Here is a 17,824-nt window from a genome sequence, read left to right on the forward strand (position 1 = left end):
TAAAGTGCTAAGCCTGTTAACCAGAGTTTTTGCTAAGCTCTTTTGGTCTGTATTGAGGAGAGATATTGGTCTGTATGACCCTACTTCTTACAGATCTTTACCCTTTTTCTGTAAAACTGTAATAAACGCCTCATCCAAAGTAGGTGGGAGAGCTCCATCCTCATTGGCCTGAACAAACAGTTTGTGCAGGTAGAGAGAGAATGTTACTGAATGTTTTTTAGAATTCACCAGGGAATCCATATTTTATTTCATTTTATTTATTTATTTAATTTAATTTTACCTTTATTTAAGTAGGCAAGTCAGTTAAGAAGAAATCCTTATTTACAATGACGGCCTACCAAAAGGCAAAAGGCCTCCTGCACTGACGGGGGATTAAAAATAAAAATAAATTAAATGAAAATATTGGAAAAAACACATGTGAGAGACAACACAACACTACATAAAGAGAGGCCTAAGACAACAACATAGCATGGCAGCAACACATGACAACACAGCAAGGTAGCAACACAACATGACAACAACATGGTAGCAACACAACATGGCTGCAGTACAGGGTACAATCATTATTGGGCACAGACAACAGCACAAAGGGCAAGAAGGTAGATACAACAATACAACACGCAAAGCAGCCACAACTGTCAGAAAGAGTGTCCGTGATTGAGTCTTTGAATTAAGAGATTGAGATAAAACTGTTTAGTTTGAGTGTTTGTTGCAGCTTGTTCCAGTCGCTAGCTGCAGCGAACTGAAAAGACGAGCAACCCAGGGATGTGTGTGCTTTGGGGACCTTTAACAGAATGTGACTGGCAGAACGAGTGCTATATGTGGAGGATGAGGGCTGCAGTAGATATCTCAGATAGGGGGAGTGAGGCCTAAGAGGGTTTTATAAATAAGCATCAGCCAGTGGGTCTTGTGACGGGTATACAGAGATGACCAGTTTACAGAAGAGTATAGAGTGCAGTGATGTGTTCTATAAGGTGCATTGGTGGCAAATCTGATGGCCGAAAGGTAAAGAACATCTAGCCTCTCGAGAGCACACTTACCTGCCGATCTATAAATTACGTCTCCGTAATCTATCATGGGTAGGATGGTCATCTGAATAAGGGTTAGTTTGGCAGCTGGGATGAAAGAGGAGCGATTAAAATAGAGGAAACAAAGTCTAGATTTAACTTTAGCCTGTAGCTTTGATATATGCTGTGAGACAGACAGTGTAGCATCTAGCCATACTACCAAGTACTTGTATGAGGTGACTACCTCAAGCTATAAACCCTCAGAGGTAGTAATCACACTTGTTGGGAGAGGGGAAATCTTAGCAAACCACATGACCTTTGTTTTGTGGGTGTTCAGAACAAGGTTAAGGGCAGAGAAAGCTTGTTGGACACTAAGAAAGCTTTGTTGTAGAGCGAGGCCCGTGGTCTTGCCACTCTTTAGAGATTTAATTGTTTCTCGAATTTCTCAGAGAGATATTTTCTCATTCAGGAAGTTAGAATCTTCCTGGTTCAAGGCAAGGAGATTACAGTCCTCCAATTTTTTTGGGCATAATTAAGGGGTTAGAATCTGCTTTAGATGTATATAGAGTCTCGTAAAACTGATGGAATCTGTCATTGATGTCCTTGGGGAAAGAGAGTAATTCTCCAGTTTCAGATGTAACTTTGTGAATCATTTGTTCACTCAGTTTTTTAAAGTTGTCTGGAAAGTAATTTCTGCGGTTTGTCACTAAACTCAAAATATTTTTGCTTGGAATAGAGAAAAGATTTTGCAATATATTCCAATTTTAAAGAGGTTATTTATTTTGTTTCTCCATAGATGGATGACTAGCATTCTAGTAGTCAATACGGGTATAAACATTTTGAACATGAGAATAAAAGGACTATTCCCTTCACGTAGGGTTGGAGATCCTCCAAATATCAAATAAGTTAGATTTTTTTATGTAGGTATTCAAAATTTGTTTGAATAGGGGGCAGAGGTATTCCGGGTAGAGGATCTATCCAAATATTGGTCTTGCACACAGTTAAGGTCCCCTCCAATAACCAGGTTAGTATGGGAGATAGCTGGAATTAGGACAAGGACTCTTTTGAAAAAGGTGGGGTTATCAATTTTTGGCCCATAGATATTCAGTAAAGTTACAGAAGTAGAATGGATCTCTCCTTGCGATCACATTGCAACCTTGCAATTATTTTCTGTACCAGAATTGCTTTGCCTCTCGTTTTGGCGGAGAAGCTAGAATGATACACTTGACCCACCCACCAACATTTAAGTCTGCTATAAGAATTGTTTTTCAGATGGGTTTCTTGCAAAAATATAATATCAGACGAGAGTGATTTCAAGTGGGCTAGGACCTTGCCTCTCTTGACTGGTTCATTTAAACCCTTGACATTCCAGGAAATAAACGTAAGCCCCGCCCTCCTCTCGTTTATTGTTCCTATGGTGACCTGCATAACATGCAACTCAATAAAAAGGTATGAAAGCCCACCAAACCATCAAGAGCAGCATATGTAGCACTTACACTGACCCCTCCCCCAGCAAGCACCCTTACTAGCCACCCTGTCCCCCAACTTTCCCCAACATTTACCCTCCCCCTCAACCAACCTTGAACAAGCATATACAAATAGGAAACAAATTATTACAAATTTAAATAAAGAACACACTGTCTGGCTGATGCCAAAAATTCATGACGTGACCTCAAACGAGAACAAAAATAAAATCCCAAATATACAGTATGTTCACCACTCACTATCCTAGAACTTCTACTAACATATGAATTGAGGAGGCTCCCGCAAATCAAGTGTTAATTTAGCATCTAATAAACAAAAACAAAAAAAGTTGCAATGTAAATGTATTACGCACTTAAGCTCCATCCTGGATTGACTCCATGAGATAAGCAAGATGTAACAGCTCAAGGTTATATTGCAGAGCAATGCAGATCTAAACATAAACCATCAGAAACTGATACAGACAGCAGTACATTTACATATTGTGGGTTGGGAAATCGGAACAAGGATCTTGCTAAATTAAACGTATCCCCAATCCAAAAAATAGAAAGAGAAAACGTATAAATAGAAATTACATATATATAAAATAAATACTAATAAAAAAATCTACACTAAATTAAAATATATATACACATACATAATAACAAAACGATGAGAAAAAATAAAGTACAAATACTAATTATATGTACACACACATTTATATATATACTGTACATACATACATACATACATACATACATACACAAACACCACAGGAGGCTGGTGGGAACCTAATTGGGGAGAACGTGCCCACGGAAATGATCGGAGCGGAACCAGAGGAACGACACAAAACATCAACACGATTTCCAGGTGTCTGATGCTCCCCCATCTACCCTGCCCCAACCATCACCCCCTGCAAAACAAAAAGGTATGATAATGATAATAAGTAAGAATTGATAAATGAATAAATAATGAAACAAAACTAAAAAATTGAGGAATATAAGGACACTCGTCCGAAAGTGTCAATAATCACACCTGGCAAGCTAATCAAACAGGCATTGCTCTAAAATTCAATGACAGGTCAGTCGTCGAGTCCATGAGCAGACCCTAACACGCAATGACAAGGCCCTCTAACCCGTACTAACCCGTACTAGTGTGTATTAAACTTATCTACGTCCAAAACCGAGTAGAAACAAATCTTCAGTTGTAGGATGCGGTAGATCCCAAATTAATACACCGCTGGCATCAAAAAACATTTTAAAAGCAATGAGGCTGATGCAACAGATCAGAACGCTTAGCTTAAAATGTTGGTAAAATATTAGGATATTTCCTCACATTATAAGCTATAATCGTGAATGTTCCAAAATGCAATCAGTTAGCTGAAAACACTGTTCTCAAAAGTGACCGTAAATGAGATTGCCATGTAATTATTTATTATAGAGATGCATTTTTATGGTGAAAATGATCTTCCCCAAACTTGAAACTCACACGCTGCCTATGTATGCCAGTTATGGCTCTCGCTGATCCTCAACACATGGGCCCCACAAGGATGCGTGCTCAGCCCCCTGCTGTACTCCCTGTTCACCAATGACTATGTGGCCAAGCACGTCTCCGACTTAATCATCAAGTTTGCAGACAACACAACAGTAGTAGGCCTGATTACCAACAATGACGAGACAGCCAACAGGGAGGAGGTGAGGGCCCTGGCGGAGTAGTGCCAGGAAAACAACCTCTCCCTCAACATCAACAAAACGTAGGAGCTGATCATGAACTTTAGGAAACCGCAAAGGGAGCACGGCCCTATCCACATCGACAGGACCGCAGTAGAGAAGGTAAAAAGCTTCAAGTTCCTTGGTGTACACATCACTGACAATCTGAAATGGTCCACCCACACAGACAGTGTGGTGAAGAAGGCGCAACAGCACCTTTTTGGGCGGGCGACCTGCATCCAACAGAAACTCTTGTTTGTGTTGCAAAACTTCTTCAGAGTAAACAGTTTCCGACTAATGAACACACCCCTGGTGGTTTAATAGGCTACATCTCACATATTGTTTGCCAATTAAAGCAAGAACAAGATGTATGTCAGGAGAAGTGCAGTATTATCATAAGGAGACGTATACTTGGAATATAGAGGAGGAATGGAGGGAAAAAGAGAGCGAGGATGAGGAGCATGAGGCTTGCACTGAGGGTCAGGATAAAGATGAGTCTGTGACATTAGAAGTGAAGTTTTTGGAAAAGTGGACCCTTGCCTTTTGGCTGATTCATTTGTGGTTTCAGGGTGGGTGAAAACAGAGTTGGGTGCTGTGGAATCGGTGAAGGTAACCAGAAGTGGTCTTGTGATAATTGTTTGTGTTTCTGCTGGTCAGAGGGAGAGGCGTTCCACATTAAACGAATGGGGGCAAGAAATGTGAATTGTTTTGCTCTCAAGAAAAGGGTGCCATTGAAAGGAGTGATTACCGGGGTAACAGTAAATGTAAAAGTTGATGCTCGTCATTTGGTGCGACAGACAGGGTGGATGTGAGTGGGGAAACAGAAGAGTCATTGTTTGTTCTTATGAGTTTTGATGTTGAGTCTTTGCCCGACAAAGTGATGCTAGGATATATCATTTATTCAGCTTTTGTGCCGAATAAATTATGTTGTTACAGTTGTCAAGCTTCTGGGCATGTGGCGGCAGTGTGTAGGAGGGAGGTTCCTAGGACCATGCCTCAGGACTACCTGGCATGATGACTCCTTGCTGTCCCCAGTCCACCTGGCCATGCTGCTGCTCCAGTTTCAACTGTTCTGATGCGGCTATGGAACCCTGACCTGTTCACCGGACGTGCTACCTGTCCCAGACCTGCTGTTTTCAACTCTCTAGAGACAGCAGGAGCGGTAGAGATACTCTTAATGATCGGCTATGAAAAGCCAACTGACATTTACTCCTGAGGTGCTGACTTGCTGCACCCTCGACAACTACTGTGATTATTATTATTTGACCATGCTGGTCATTTATGAACATTTGAACATCTTGGCCATGTTCTGTTATAATCTTCACCCGGCACAGCCAGAAGAGGACTGGCCACCCCTCATAGCCTGGTTCCTCTCTAGGTTTCTTCCTAGGTTTTGGCCTTTCTAGGGAGTTTGCTTCTACACCTGCATTGCTTGCTCTTTGGGCTTTTAGGCTGGGTTTCTGTACATCACTTTGAGATATCAGCTGATGTAAGAAGGGCAATATAAATACATTTGATTTGATTTGATTTTATCATAGGTGTGAGAAGTGTGCAGAAGGGCATGAGATAAATTAATGTGTAGCATAGGGGAAAGTAGTGGTATGTGTTAATTGTAGGGGTGCCCATGGGGCTGGGGATCAGAAATGTCCCGTGTGAGAGAGGCAGGTTGAGGTTTCCAGGGTTAGAGTAGTGCAGAAGTTGTCATATGTTGAGGCAGTGAAGAAAGTAGAGGTAGATGGGTAAAGTGGGCAGGATCATTAGAGGAGTGGTGTGAGTAGTAGATCTTTACCAGTAATTGGGTGTGTTAAGTGGTGGTGTCGCAGCCTTTCAGGTTGTTGGCCTGAGGTAGGACTAAATAGATTTAAATAGGGTAGGGTGGTGTTATTTGTTTTAAAAATAAATACAAATATGAGTGTGGTGTTAAATGGTAGGGTATGTGTTTATTTATTTATTCAAGCAAAGTGTACGGGGTTGTACTCCAGTCTAGTAGGTGGCGGTAATACAACATTTATTGGATGCCAACCGCCATTAAATCTCATCGAAGAATAATATTTTTTTTCATTGGTAAACAGCCTCAGTGAATTACCGGTATCTTCATGTATTCACCATCTTTGTCCTCCCTTCTTGTGCCTTCATCAAATAGCTCATTGTTATATCTGTTCCTTCATTCAACGTTGCTAAGGAAGTCCTGAGATTGTTGTCAGTGGTTACAGTGGCGCGAACGCCTTGTTCACACCGACAGTGTTTAGGGTTTGGTACCCCCCAGAAGTACATTCATTTCCAATGGAACGCTGCGTGTGTGCCTTGCAGCATTGCGTTGCAGAAGTAGTGCGTTCTGTGTGGATTTATCGAACGTATGCATCAAATTGTATGCACAGAAGGCTTGACCGAAATGGTAGTAGAATATGAATGTTTAACTTTTATTGGACACATCCAGATGATGCTGCGTAGGATTTTGCACAATGACACTGTCGATGTTATCGAGGCGTTCGCAGCTTAGCTTCCGAGTGAAGGGTTAACAAATTAAGATGGCTGCCCCCTTGGAGTTGTACTGCTGGAAAGGCGATTGGGGTTTACCCTCAGTTGATACAGACTGTCTAACCGTTTTGGTAAGAAATACAATAGGTGATTACAATACGTAAATTATTATTCACCGTTACTGTCGTCGCATAAATAATTTCCCTTCAACACAAGGCAACAGTGGGTGAGGACTGAGGTGACCTAGCTAGCTAGCTAACGGTTAGCTCCGCTTTGATGAATGACTTGAATGCACACTCATGTTAGCTAGCTAACTAACTACATCATGTGTTATTGACAACATGACATGCATTGATCCAACAATCCTAGGCTGGTCAATGATCGTCACGTTCCCATTATGTTAGCTCAGTTATAACATTTAGCTAAAATCCAGTAAAACATGCTCTTATTATTTAGCCAGGTAACGTTAACTAGTTGGATATGCAACTTGGTCAGGGAACAGCCAATTTCAGGTTTCTGGTTGCTTGCTTTTGACAAGTCAAGTGTGACATGACTTAAACGGCCTACTGTACTACTCTGTTGGAATATTGTGTTGAGAATTTCTATTGCTGAATTTGATGACAGTTTGAACTAGCTACATGTCTTGGTATTAGCTAAAGCCAAGGATCGAGTAATGGCCTAAATTGTCAAAGGTTATGTTAAACGCTTTCCATTCTGTTTTGCTCAACTGTCTTTGCTCAGACACCAATTTCATAATTTGCCCCCGGAAAAAATAGTTAGGCCTAAAATAAATGTCATTTATAGTGTCATTTTTTAAAATTCTTAAAGTGACTAATAAGTGGCCACTGCAATGTCCAGTTCACAATACGCATTCATTATTTACAATGGCAATAATTTTTAGTTTAGAGTTAGTTTAATTTACTACTTCTAACTAAACATACAATTCACCAGCAGCATACCACCCTGCATTAGGGGTGGCAGGGTAGCCTAGTGGTTAGAGCGTTGGACTAGTAACCAAAAGGTCGCAAGTTCAAATCTCAAGCTGACAAAGTACAAATCTGTCATTCTGCCCCTGAACAGGCAGTTAACCCACTGTTCCTAGGCCGTCATTGAAAATAAGAATTTGTTCTTAACTGACTTGCCTAGTTAAATAAAGGTGAAAAATCAATGGTGCCATCTTTCAGATGGGATGTTCAACGGGTGTCCTGACTCTGCGGTCCCATGGCACTTATCACAGGAGTAGGGGTGTTAAATTCCCAATTGGCTCTTTCATCCCCCTCCTTTCCCCTGTAACTATTCCCCACGTTGTTTCTGCAAATGAGAATGTGTTCTCATACACCCAAATATTTGTGGACAGATTAAACACTAGGCTAGGCTATTTCATGACTTTAATTCCCAGATGGTGTTTGAGATCTTTGACTGTAAGAAAAAGTGTCAATAATTTAACCGATTTTAGCCTGGTGTTTTCTTTGTATTCGGCATAGGGTAATTAATATGGAGGCTCATTCCTCCAGTGAACATCGGAGGTCTGGTAACATAGAGATCCTATTACATTATTATAATACCTCATTCTATGGCAGATTTCATTTAACTAACACACAATTGATGCTGATGTCATTGTGAATGGTGGCGACTGGAAAGGGACCGGCTCTCACTTTAGCCCCCTTTTGTTGGTGTTATAGGGACTTGCTTTGAACCCTGGCAAGCCTGTTATTACTTGTCTTTGTTTTAATTTACCCAGCATGGATTATCTCACTGTCCAGTGCAGCTGTCTAAACAGCATGCAGCCATCATCATCACCACCACCACCCAACTAGCGGGGTTCTAAGAAACTAGAGAAAAGCCAAGAATGGGGAAGAAAACATAAATAAGCACACACTCTTCCCCTTGTATAATTTACAAAAAATTGTGTTTCCTTTGGAAAGATGCCCTGTTACCCCCTCCCCACACCCGCTGCTGACAGGTCTATAAATCGAGCATTGACTAAAATACAGTAGAATATAATACAGTATATACATAAGAGATGAGTAAAGCCGTATGTAAGCGTTATTTAAACATTTATTAAAGTGAATTGTGTTCCATTATTAGTAGCCAGTCATTCCAAGTCTATGTATACAGGGCAGCAGCCTCTAAGGTGCAGGGTTACGTAACCGGGTGGAAGCCAGCTAGTGATGGCTATTTAACCGTCTGATGGCCTTGAGATAGAAGCTGTTTTTTAGGCTCTCGGTCCAAGCTTTGATGGACCTGTACTGACCTCTCTGTGGAAGAACTTGACTGGCCAGCATAGAACCCTGACCTCAACCCCAACAAATACCGTTGGGATGAATTGGATCAATGTCTGCGAGCCAGGCCTAATCGCCCAACATCAGTGCCCGACCTCATTAATGCTCTTGTGGCTGAATGGAAGCAAGTCCCCACAGCAATGTTCCACCATCTAGTGGAAAGCCTTCCCAGAAGTGTGTAGGCTGTTATAGTAGCAAATGTGGGAACCAACTCCATATTAATGATTTTTGAGAAGGTATACCTTTGGTCATGTAGTGTAAGTTCCAACAAAATATGTGTAGACATGATTGGGAGCCACAAGGAAATGTCCTGCTGCCTGACAAAGGTCTCTGCCAATTACTGTGGCTCCCTCCTTTGTCTGTATTTTTAGGGGATCTGAAACCCAATGCTTGTCGAGCTTTCTCAATTTACATGATTTGCACTGCACAATACTACCACGCTCTTACTTTAAAGCTCCAATGCCGTCTATACAGCATAAACCATAGACTACATCACCTCTCTCCCCATCTCAGGCAGGTGTTGGCATAATCGACAGTAGTTAAAACCATGTTAATGAACAATGTTCATTCCACAGCGTCTGTTTAATGACTTAGGCATACTAGGATAGTGATCTAGACCTTAGTGTTTCTTTTGTTTCCCTCGAGCAGGACACACTTCAGCTGGCAAACCCAAATAGCTTCAGCTGGCAAACCCAAGGAAATGGGATTTAAAAGCGTTTGGCAAATCCCACAGTGGGAAGGAAACACTCCCACAATTTTTCCTGTGGCAGGGAAAAATGTAATGATTTTCATTCTCATCTGCAACAAAGTGGGGTCTCCATTTACTAAACCCACACCCGAGGGGGATGAGGGTGGGGTTATGGTTTCTAACATATGGTACAATGTCCTGAACCCTCTCTTATTATAACTACAGTCACACACAGAGGCCATATGGGAGGGGTAAAGGTGATTTTCTTGTATACACATCCGAGCATTAAGGTTGTCTTCATTCTGAGAGCTTAAAGTGGTCTAATGGCCATTTCACAAGCCGAGATGAACTGTTCTGTGCTGACCTGGTTACACATAGGTTAGTTGCTCGAACCATGCTAGAAATTACGATCTAGGGTCAAAGACATATCCAAGCCAGACCAGCACAGTTCGGGTCAGCACGATAGTGCCTAAAGGGTAGGCTATGATAATTGAGCTACTCAAAGAGAGATGAGAGCTCTATAGGCCCAAACTGTCTACATTCAGACATACGGGAATCTACTGTTTAGTTACTGTGCTGAGAAAGTGATGTTTGGACTTCATCACACTCAGATTGAGGGAGGGAGGAATGTTCTGCTTAGCTGCTCTAAAGCTGCACAGCAGTCACTGGGGTTGGAGGCTACTTGGCAGTGTTATATGATCTGCCATGACAAGGCAGACAGGGCTTTATTTTGTCAGGCCACAGAATTCATCTCTTTCACTTAAGATATTTTCCTAAGTCATGGGCCGTTTTCTAAAGCTGTGTCAGTGTTGTCCTGCTATGTGAACCCACACATACTGGGCACAAAACACATCATGGTATTAAGAACCATTGTTTGACAGCATTCACAGTATCAACATCCAGGCCAGTTGACCTAATTTGACTTTCTAGCTACCTATTTTTTTACTTAACAATAAAGGTGTCTTGGTCAGGTGTAGGGTTGCAATTTACCTACAATCCACAGGTTTTCTAGAAATCCCGGATTCTGGATTTTGCACGTATTCCCTCCTGATTCCAGGATATTCCCAACCAGGATTTATGGAAAAACTGGGAATTCTGGGAAAGTCATTGATTTTGTTATTATTATCCAGGGATAGCCAACATCGAATGTTGGCACATTTTCGTGGTATAGCCTACTCTACGCTAGATCCTTGCAGGAACTCAATTCTTTAGCAGTCTAGCTTATTTGTAAACTCAGCAAAAAAAGAAATGTCCTCTCACTGTCAACTGCGTTTTATTTTCAGAAAACTTAACATGTGTAAATATTTGTATGAACATCACAAGTTTCAACAACGGAGACATAAACTGAACAAGTTCCACAGACATATCACTAACAAAAATGGAATAATGTGTCCCTGAACAAAGGGGGGATCAAAGCCAAAAGTAACAGTCAGTATCTGGTGTGGCCACCAGCTGCATTAAGTACTGCAGTGCATCTCCTCTTCATGGACAGCACCAGATTTGCCAGTTCTTGCTGTGAGATGTTACCCCACTCTTCCACCAAGGCACCTGCAAGTTCCCGGACATTTCTGGGGGGAATGGCCCTAGCCCTCCCCTCCGATCCAACAGGTCCCAGACGTGCTCAATGCGATTGAGATCCGGGCTGGCCATGGCAGAACACTGACATTCCTGTCTTGCAGGAAATCACGCACAGAATGAGCAGTATGGCTGGTGGCATTATCATGCTACAGGGTCATGTCAAGATGAGTCTGCAGGAAGGGTACCACATGAGGGAGTAGGACGCACAGCGTTGAGATTGCCTGCAATGACAACAAGCTCAGTCCGATGATGCTGTGACACACTGCCCCAAACCATGACGGACCCTCCACCTCCAAATCGATCCCGCTCCAGAGTACAGGCCTCAGTGTAACGCTCATTCCTTTGACGATATATGCAAATCCAACCATCAGCCCTGGTGAGAAAAAACGTGACTCGTCAGTGAAGAGCACTTTTTGCCAGTCCTGTCTGGTCCAGCGACGGTGGGTTTGTGCCCATAGACAACGTTGTTGCTGGTGATGTCTAGTGAGGACCTGCCTTACAACAGGCCTACAAGCCCTCAGTCCAGCCTCTCTCAGCCTATTGCGGACAGTCTGAGCACTGGTGGAGGGATTTTGCATTCCTGGTGTAACTCGGTCAGGTGTTGTTGCCATCCTGTACCTGTCCCGCAGGTGTGATGTTCGGATGTACCGATCCTGTGCAAGTGTTGTTACACGTGGTCTGCCACTGCGAGGATAATCAGCTGTCCGTCCTGTCTCCCTGTAGCGTTGTCTTAGGCGTCTCACACTACGGACATTGCAATTTATTGCCCTGGCCACATCTGCAGTCCTCATGCCTCCTTGCAGCATGCCTAAGGCACGTTCACGCAGATGAGCAGGGACCCTGGGCATCTTTCTTTTGGTGTTTTTCAGAGTCAGTAGAAAGGCCTCTTTAGTGTCCTCAGTTTTGTTTATGGTTCATTGAACAAGCATGGGAAACAGTGTTTAAACCCTTTACAATTAAGATCTGTGAAGTTATTTGGATTTTTACTAATTATCTTTGAAAGACAGGGTCCTGAAAAAGGTATGTTTCTTTTTTGCTGAGTTTAGTTCAGGCCCTCGTTTTAAACATTTCCAGGATCGATTTCAAAATGAATGTGATAGCTGGGCCAAGTTTAGGCTGTAGCATACTTGGCTTGTATATCCTTGTAAATGTCAGTCAGTGTTTGTTTAGGGTACTGTAGGTTTTTATTGCTCTATGTGAAATAGGCTATGCATTCCTCTCCATCCCTATGGACACCCATAAATAAAGATGATTTATAGAGCGCTCCGAGCGCCACAGAGTACCTCAATCCTCAGTGAAATTTGCCAACAGTTCCACGATTGAGGGTATCTGCGTTTTATGTTTTTTAACTGCGGTTTCCTAGGGGTTTCAGAAAATGGGGGGGTTTGAACCTCAGGAAGACGACTTAGGGGCTCGTCACCCCTCCTCTCCTTTCTTTTTCTTTCCCCTCCTACCACCACCACCCAGATAGATTTTAAGTTAACCCCTGTAAGGGTGACTACTTTTAGCCTACTTTATGCCAAAGCGATGATTGACGTCTTTGTTTTCAATTAAACCCAGCTAGTTTGAGTCTAGTGAATATTGAATGTATCCCCCCTCAACTTTCAAGAGGCCTAGCCTACATGTAGACCTAATTTAGGGAGTGCAGGTTGGTTTTTTAATTTTGGTGGCCTGACGTCCTCGGGGTTTAACTTAAAGTTGAGCTAAATAGAAATATTTGGACACTTGCCCTGTCAGCATAATGCAAGTAATGTGCCCTTAAGGGTTTCGGAGTGCTGTAAGCTCTACCTCGTAAAGGTAGGATAATCCTGGATATCAAATCAAATTTTATTGCGCCGAATACAACAGGTGTAGATCTTACAGTGAAATGCTTACTTACGAGCCCTAACCAACAATGCAGTTTAACATTTTTAAAGTACCTAAAAAAAAAGAAAGAATAATAAACAAAACTAACAATAATTTAAGGAGCAGCAGTAAAATAACAATAATGAGGCTATATACAGGGGGTACCGGTACAGAGTCAATGTACCTGTTATTCGAGGTAATTGAGGTAATATGTACATGTAGGTAAAGTGACTGCATAGATAATAACAGAGAATAGCAGCGGTGTAAAAGAGGGGGGGCAATGCAAATAATCTGGGTAGCCATTTGATTAGATGTTCAGGAGTCTTATGGCTTGGGGGTAGAAGCTGTTTAGAAGCCTCTTGGACCTAGACTTGGCGCTCTGGTACTGCTCGCCAGTCTATAACTAGGGTGGCTGGAGTCTTTGACAATTTTTAGGGCCTTCCTCTGACACTGCCTGGTATAGAGGTCCTGGATGGCAGGAAGCTTGGCCCCAGTGATGTACTTCGCAATAGTGCCTTGCGGTCAGAGGCTGAGCAGTTGCCATACCAGGCAGTGATGCAACCAGTCAGGATACTCTGGTTCAGCTGTAGAACCTTTTGAGGATCCATGCCAAATCCTTTCAGTCTCCTGAAAGGGAATAGGTTTTGTCGTCCTTTTCCTGTAGTCCACAATCATCTCCTTTGTCTTGATCACGTTGAGGGAGAGGTGGTTGTCTTGGTGCCACATGGGCAGGTCTCTGACCTCCTCCCTATATGCTGTCTCGTCGTTGTCGGTGATCAGGCCTACCACTTGTGTCATCAGCAAACCTGATGATGGTGTTGGAGGCGGGCCTGCCCGTGCAGTCATAAGTGAACATGGAGTACAGGGGGGGACTGAGCACACACCCCTGAGGGTTGAGGATCAACGTGGTGGATATGTTGTTACCTACCCTTACCACCTGGGGGCGGCCCGTCAGGGAGTTCAGGATCCAGTTGCAGAGGGAGGTGTGTAGTCGCAGGGTCCTTAGCTTATTGATGAGCTTTGAGGGCACTATGGTGTTGAAAGCTGAGCTGTAGTCAATTAATAGCATTCTCACATAGGTGTTCCTTTTGTCCAGGTGGGAAAGGGCAGTGTGGAGTAGAGGTCGACCGATTATGATTGGCGATACCGATTATTGGAGGACCAAAAAAAGCTGATACCGATAAATCGGCCAACTTAAAAAATAAATAAAAATGTATCTTTTATTTGTAATAATGACAATTACAACAATAGTGAGTGAACACTTATTTTAACTTAATATAATACATCAATAAAATCAATTTAGCCTCAAATAAATAATGAAACATGTTCAATTTGGTTTAAATAATGCAAAAACAAAGTGTTGGAGAAGAAAGTAAAAGTGCAATCTGTGCCATGTAAGAAAGCTAACGTTTAAGTTCCTTGCGCAGAACATGAGAACATATGAAAGCTGGTGGTTCCTTTAAACATGAGTCTTCAATATTCCCAGGTCAGAAGTTTTAGGTTGTAGTTATAATAGGAATTATCGGACTATTTCTCTCTATACGATTTGTATTTCATATACCTTTGACTATTGGATGTTCTTATAGGCACTTTAGTATTGCCAGTGTAACAGTATAGCTTCCATCCCTCTCCTCGCCCCTACCTGGGCTCGAACCAGGAACACATCGACAACAGCCACCCTCGAAGCAGCGTTACCCATCGCTCCACAAAAGCCGCGGCCCTTGCAGAGCAAGGGGAACAACTACTCCAAGTCTCAGAGCGAGCGACGTTTGAAACACTATTAGCGCACACCACTTACTAGCTAGCCATTTCACATCGGTTACACCAGCCTAATCTCGGGAGTTGATAGGCTTAAAGTCATAAACAGCTCAATGCTTGAAGCATTGCGAAGAGCTGCTGGCAAAATTCACTAAGGTACTGTTTGAATGAATACTTACGAGCCTGCTGGTACCTACCACCGCTCAGTCAGACTGCTCTATCAAATATCAAATCATAGACTTAATTATAGACATAATAACACACAGAAAAATTTGCCTTAGTATACGGATTCGACCATATTAATAACCTATCATTTCAGTGAAATACGTAACCGTTCCGTATTTTATCTAACGGATGGCATCCCTAAGTCTAAATATTGCTGTTACGTTGCACAACCTTCAATGTTATCTCATAATTACGTAAAATTCTGGCAAATTAGTTCGCAATGAGCCAGGCGACCCAAACGGTTGCATATACCCTGACTCTGCGTGTAATGAACGCAATAGAAGTGACACAATTTCACCTGGTTAATATTGCCTGCTAACCTTTCTTTTAGCTAAATATGCAGGTTTAAAAATATATACTTCTGTATATTGATTTTAAGAAAGGAATTGATGTTTATGGTTAGGTACACGTTGGAGCAACGACAGTGCTTTTTGACAAATGCGCACCACATCGATTATATGCAATGCAGGACACGCTAGATAAACTAGTAATATCATCAACCATGTTTAGTTAACTAATGATTATGATTGATTTTTATAAGATAAGTTTAATGCTAGCTAGCAACTTACCGTGGCCTCTTACTGCATTCATGTAACAGGCAGGCTCACCGTGAGGCAGGTGGTTAGAGCGTTGGACTAGTTAACCGTAAGGTTGCAAGATTGAATCCCTGAGCTGACGAGGTAAAAATCTGTCATTCTGCCCCTGAATAAGGCAGTTAACCCACCGTTCCTAGGCCGTCATTGAAAATAAGAATGTGTTCTTAACTGACTTGCCTAGTTAAATATAGGTGTAAAAAGAAAAATGTTATTGTTATGAAAACTTGAAATCGGCCCTAATTATTCGGCCATTCCGATTAATCGGTCGACCTCTAGTGTGGAGTGCAATAGAGATTTCATAATCTGTGGATCTTTTAGGGAGGTATGCAAAGTGTTTCTGGGATGATGGTGTTGATGTGAGCCATGACCAGCCTTTCAAAGCACTTCATGGCTACAGACATGATTGCTACGGGTCGGTAGTCATTTAGGCAGGTTACCTTAGTGTTCTTGGGCACAGGGACTATAGTGGTCTGCTTGAAACATGTTGGTATTACAGACTCCGACAGGGGAGGTTGAAAATGTCAGAATATTCTTGCCTTTTGAGTTTTCCTAACGAGATCTCTCGGTCTTTGAAGGAGTCGTTGTGTTATTTAAACATTCACTGAATTTTCAAGAACGTAATGAGCTTTGTAATCTGGTATTTTGGCCGGAAAAGAGTCAGGCACCTCTCTTCAGTTCCAAAGACATGTAATTTCTTCAGTGCGATCTGGAAGAAGTGGTGTTCTTCTTGCTTGAATAGTTTCTCTGTGGTGAAAGAGGCATCTCTCTGTCCTAAAGTATAAGGCACCAAAGTAATCCATAAGACTCCATTACTGTGGTCCTGTATGAGCGAGTTGGTAGAGCATGGGGCTTGCACAGCCAGGGTTCTGGGTTTGATTCCCGGGGCCACCAATATGTAAAATGTATGCACGCGTTACTGTAACTTGCTTTGGATAAAAGCTTCTACTAAATGGCATTTATTATATTGAGTCATAAACTTTATTGGAAACTGTTTGCTCATCTGTTTCTCTGTCTTTCTTTCTCGCAGGCCTATGCCAAGTTTGCTGGTGCTCCACTCAAAGTCCACAAGATCACCAACCCCTGGAGAAGCCCCACAGGTAATTCCAACCCAGAGCACTGCTATGTTCTGTTCTCACTATCGTAAAAATCTATACATATTGCAAAATTATTTTGGATTATATTGATATTTTGACTTCAAGTATCAATTTGAAATGTTGTATTTTTTTGCTAGGTAGCTTGGCTAGCGCTAGTCGGCAGTACCTGCGCTAAAACTCCAGTATTTTCATCTTCTTTTAAATACGTTTTCAGCACTTTTATTTCCATGACTGATCAAAAGTCATTTTCTTATGCTGTCTCGTCTCTCTTCAGCAGACACACACTGAGTGTCCAAAACATTAGGAACACCTGCTCTTTCCATGACATAGACTGGACCAGATGAATCCAGGTGAAAGCTTATTGATGTCACTTGTTAAGTCCCCTTCAATCAGTCTAGATGAAGGGGAGGAGACAGGTTAAAGACAGATTTTTAAGCCTTGAGACAATTGAGACAGGGATTGTGTATGTGTGCATTCAGAGGGTGAATGGGCAAGACAAAGCTTGAAATGTCTTTCAACAGGGTATGGTAGTAGGTGCCAGCTACACCGGTTTTAATGTGTCAATAACTGCAATGCTGCTGTTTTTCACACTCAACAGTATCATGTGAGTATCAAGAATGGTCCACTACCCAAAGGACATCCAGCCAACATGGCACAACTGTGGGAAGCATTGGAGTCAACATGGGCCAACATCCCTGTGGAATGCTTTCGATACCGTTTAGAGTTCATGCCCTGACGAATTGAGACTGTTCTGAGGGCAATAGGGTGTGCATGTAAATATTATGAAGGTGTTCCTAATGTTTTGTACACAGTGTATAGTGAGCAATATGTTTGGAACATCAAATCCCAATCGAATCACAATACATATAGAATAGGGAGAATTGCAATTCTTATCTTGTCAGCATCTAAGCATTTTGATATCGTAATGAGGTCCCTGGCAATTCCCAGCCCTAGTACTCACCATGCCTTTTTTGGAATGACCTCACTGAACTCCGTACAGGCTCACACATCACACAACTCCCAAAGCGTTACTTTACCGCCTGCGTTCACTCACCCTTAGGCACGAAGAAAGCCATGGTTTGATATATGAGAATAGGAAGCTC

General features: G+C 42.2%; 1 protein-coding gene across 1 annotated transcript in view; it reads left to right on the forward strand.

Annotated features, from left to right (window-relative positions):
- The first annotated feature begins 6,476 nt into the window (after positions 1-6,476).
- Positions 6,477-17,824, forward strand: part of LOC109903555 (metaxin-1) — a 28,968-nt gene continuing 17,620 nt past the window's right edge. The window contains exons 1-2 of the mRNA XM_020500331.2: positions 6,477-6,786; positions 16,655-16,724. Of these exons, the coding sequence (XP_020355920.1) occupies positions 6,706-6,786; positions 16,655-16,724 (151 nt within the window). The 5' untranslated portion in view covers positions 6,477-6,705. The remainder of the gene's footprint in view (positions 6,787-16,654; positions 16,725-17,824) is intronic.

The sequence above is a fragment of the Oncorhynchus kisutch genome, linkage group LG14, assembly GCF_002021735.2.
Source record: "Oncorhynchus kisutch isolate 150728-3 linkage group LG14, Okis_V2, whole genome shotgun sequence".
Classification (NCBI taxonomy): Eukaryota; Metazoa; Chordata; class Actinopteri; order Salmoniformes; family Salmonidae; genus Oncorhynchus; species Oncorhynchus kisutch.